At 44.3% G+C, this 4,285-nt stretch overlaps 1 protein-coding gene across 1 annotated transcript; it reads right to left on the bottom strand.

The window, feature by feature from the left end:
- Positions 1 to 2,368: 2,368 nt before the first annotated feature.
- On the bottom strand, positions 2,369 to 3,808 carry SARC_05174 (hypothetical protein; the record flags this gene model as incomplete). The annotated part of the gene is made up of 4 exons (XM_014300974.1): positions 2,369 to 2,616; positions 2,794 to 3,010; positions 3,168 to 3,286; positions 3,553 to 3,808. 4 exons carry the CDS (start codon positions 3,806 to 3,808, stop codon positions 2,369 to 2,371), a joined length of 840 nt encoding a protein of 279 aa, XP_014156449.1.
- Positions 3,809 to 4,285: the final 477 nt, after the last annotated feature.

Here is a 4,285-nt window from a genome sequence, read left to right as displayed (position 1 = left end):
CAATCCCCATTCCTGCAATATTTCTCTTAGGTATTGTCGTTGATAATGACGTACTCTTCCAGGGTTAATTTCCACTTTGCACTTGAGAAACCACGACGGTATGCCCATCTCGACAGTTTTCCATTCGCCTTTCATTGCGTCAGCTAGTTTTTGTCCGTCAGTCTTACTCTGACATGCTACATGTACAATAATGAAACACGGTCCACTGTGGGTTTGTTTGGTGAACAATGTCCCATCCAATTGTGTTTGTTCATAATGGTAGAGTATAGCAAAACATAGAATAGCTTTTAACCAGTATTGTCCGCTAGCTGGTAGGCCGTATACACAACGGTCATCTCGACATACGACCTTTGTGTTTCCTTGTTTGTGCATTTCGTAAAATTGTCTCTGGGACGGATCAAGTAGACGTTCAACGAGGTCTCATCCTTGCGGTACTCGCATGTAGCTAGAAGTATCCGGTTCTTGAGTGAGGTAGGCCGAGGGTGCAACGTGTTGTCGAATGTCCATGCCGTAGTGTGCCATTAGACCTAGACAGGTCCTAAGTGTTTCCTTGGGTACTACTGGGGCATAGCTCCCATCGCAATCGACTCCCTTTTTTGCGTTGAATGCTGCTACGTTCAAACGTGATTAAAGTCGTGTGACTTGTCCTGATTCATCTGGGTTTGTCTTGAATACCCATCGAGGGGGGAATAGAGATTTTTTACCAGTGGTTTGTTGTCAACCAGAGTGAATGCCTTCCGCTGTATCACCAAGCTCTTCATCTTTGAACGTGCTGATTCCTCCTTGACATCTCAAATATACCTTTGTATGTTTTGCTGAAGTTGCTGAATTAACAGTGTGCGTAGTGCTGGGAGTTAGTTTTTTATGGCGGCTGTCGTGGTACCAGTTGACATTATTATTATCTATCGCAAGGACCCGCAGTTCTCGAGGGACTTGGCAACCTTCTGCCGTTCTTCTAGCTATGGTTGCTTTAAGATCGTGTTGCGTTTTGGTAATCGCTGCGGGAGCCCCCGACTCACCGATATGTACTTCGCTCTCAGCAGGTTGTTGTGTTGACGGCGAAGTTATTTGTACTTATTCTGAGTTGCTCGATTTTTGTGTCATAATTGGCTGGGCTCGTTGGTTAAGCATATCTTCCGTTGTCGATGTTGTCCTTGCGTCGGTTTAGAAATCGCCATTCTCGATTTGGAGGAATGTACTGCTGTTCGTAGTGTCTGGTGGTGCAATAGCGGTTGTACATTTGTTGTCTTCCCAGAGAAAGAGTTTGTCTTCGAATATATAGACGTCTCGGCTTTGTAGTATACGCCTGGTCAGAGATGAGTATATACGATACAAGTCCGGTGTTGTGTCCAAGGGTTGCGCAAGAAGAATGCCATCTAGTGCTCTATCGTCGAGTTTGCCGTCTGGATCACGCTTCTTGTATGCGATGTGACACCTGAATGTTCTGAATATATCTATCAAAAATGCGTATCCCGCGAATTTCTCGTATGGGGATTAGCTCTTCTCATTAGAGGGTATAGCATTGTATATAATGGTAGTTTAGATCAGTGATTCAGCCCACATAGTACTCGGTAGACGTGCATACTTTAGTTGTACAAGCATTCTAGGGACCATTGTACCTTGCAGCCTCTCTACCTTGCCACGGTATTGTGGCGTGGCCGTAGGTGCATACCTTGAACAGTATCCCAAATACGCAAGCATACGCCAAGTTACGTTTGCAGTAAACTGTGAGCCTCGATTCATTTGTATGCACTGAAATCGGCGATGAGTTAAAATATACCATTCATCGAATGTATGTAACATAGCGTCTAGAATTGTAGTTGCTTTCAGATCGCGGATTGTTTACTCTTTGGCCATGCTAGAAAAGTCGTCTATAATTGATACAGAGTAGGTGTTGGATCTCATTAACGTTCCTATTTTATCCACGAGGACTAACTCGAGAGTCGCTGTGACAGGTTCGTGCTGTCGTTCTTTGTTTGCTCCAGCGATGGTTCCAGTGTAGTCATAGCTATGTCGTCGATGTGCGCGCAGTATATTATGTGGTTTTCATGTCAAAGCTTGGTAGTAAAATGTACATCAGTGTTGTTGGTGAATTCAAATGAGGTAGTGTCGCGCTGAGAGCAGGCTGATACGTAGTAGTGCAGTTTGAATGTCATATCGATGAGTACGTCCCCAAAGTTTTCCAGCTGAGCCACATACTTTGGATAAATGATTGTACCATCAGGTACTTCGAGCGCATATCGGTCATTAATGCGCATATTTCGGACGAGATGATACTTGTGGTACTTATAGGGAAGTACGTGTATGGTGGCGCAACTATCGCAAGCTAGTCAATACCCACCTCTGGAATCTCTGTCTGATTGATCGTTCACCTCTTTGTAGTCGATTGTAGGGTTAATTGTGGAGAATGCAATCTGTCTGTTAGCAGATGCTGATCATTGTGCTGACATTGCTTTGTCCTGTCTGTCTTCATGAGCTTGGTGTCGATTGCCCTAGGATCGATATGTTTTGTCATTGTCTTGTGAACGTTGGGTGTCTCGTAAATATCTACCATCGTCGTAGTGGCGTCGATTGTATCTATCTGCTCGGTAGTACTGTCGGTCATAATCATCGTGACTATCGTAGCGATTGTAGGGTTAATTGTGGAGAATGCAATCTGTCTGTTAGCAGATGCTGATCATTGTGCTGACATTGCTTTGTCCTGTCTGTCTTCATGAGCTTGGTGTCGATTGCCCTAGAATCGATATGTTTTGTCATTGCCTTGTGAACGTTGGGTATCTCGTAAATATCTACCATCGTCGTAGTGGCGTCGATTGTATCTATCTGCTCGGTAGTACTGTCGGTCATAATCATCGTGAGTATCGTAGCGTTGTTGGTAACGTTTGTTTCTGTTGTATCTTTCCTCACGTGTACGGTAGCCACGACTTGAATCAGATCGGATATGCTTGTCATTATTCTTGGACATGTATCTGTAGTCTTTCATGTCGTGACGAGAACCTGACTTGTCAATCTGTCGATCGTAAGGTATACGACACTGATTACCTGCGTACCCAGCAACGCATGATTTTATTAACGCTTGTAGCTTACCGCATTACCCGATGGAATGTCTACGATTGTTGCAGAATGCACAATATTGTCGATATAGCTGCATGTGCACCGTGCACAACGGTTGACGGGTCACTTTCGTCTGGATCCAACGCAATGAGGTACGTGGTGAGCTCATCATACGACATGGCCATCATAGCGGGTGTCTTCAACGTAATCTTAACAGTATGATTATCGTTGTCTACGATTGTTGCAGAATGCACAATATTGTCGATATAGCTGCATGTGCTCCGTGCACAACGGTTGACGGGTCACTTTCGTCTGGATCCAACGCAATGAGGTACGTGGTGAGCTCATCATACGACATGGCCATCATAGCGGGTGTCTTCAACGTAATCTTAACAGTCTGATTATCGTCGTTAACAGTCTGCCGTATAATAGCGCATAGGCTGTTGTTGGACTTCGATCCTCCGGCGTTTTAAAATTTCACAAATGCCGTGTGGAGACGACCGATAAGACTGCCGTGATATTCGTTTCGTTCTTGAGTGATGCAGTTCAGTTTCCCTTCTAATATCTGGATAGCATCTTCGGCCAGGGCTTTAAACTTGCGTTGCAGTGCGGCAAAAGCTTCCCACGGCTTATCAATGAATTGACTGATCTCCGTCTGCAGTATTGTCGATAAGGTGCGGTTGAAAATCTGATAAGCCTCGGCGATTTCATTATATGACCATCGGTGGCCTCTAGACGGGGTCGGATCGGTCATATTGTTGGAATTCCTTCACAATTCACGGATAGAATGGTCTGAGCTTCCCAAAGAAGCCAGTCGACCTTCGTTTCGAGAATAGTGGTGGTCTTAATATTCTTAAAATTCACAGTAGGTATCTTGATTGCACGACATCAGAGTGGCCTGATAAGTTGTTAAGAGTGCAATTTAGAAGACTTTAAATAGAGTGCAAATGTATGTATTTATTTCTGACCCCACCTTAGGTTATATACCTAAAAAGGTGTTTGTCCTGGTGTTCAGCCACTTGGGCTGGCCAGGGTAAGAACTCATATGGCCAGTATGAGAAACCTTCTGCAGGACACTTTAACACTTCGATGTTATTCTATTTAGACTTCTCTGCAAATAAATCTCACGCTGATCACATGATGCCTTTCCGCATAGGTTGTGACTCTCATAGAACAATAGCTATTTTTAGAATGTTGAGATTGGCAGACTTAATCCACTCTCGGGAGTTGG

Source organism: Sphaeroforma arctica (assembly GCF_001186125.1).
Source record: "Sphaeroforma arctica JP610 unplaced genomic scaffold supercont1.321, whole genome shotgun sequence".
Lineage (NCBI taxonomy): Eukaryota > Ichthyosporea > Ichthyophonida > Sphaeroforma > Sphaeroforma arctica.
Note: the sequence above shows the minus strand (reverse complement) of the source record. Positions and strands in the feature narration are given on the sequence as shown.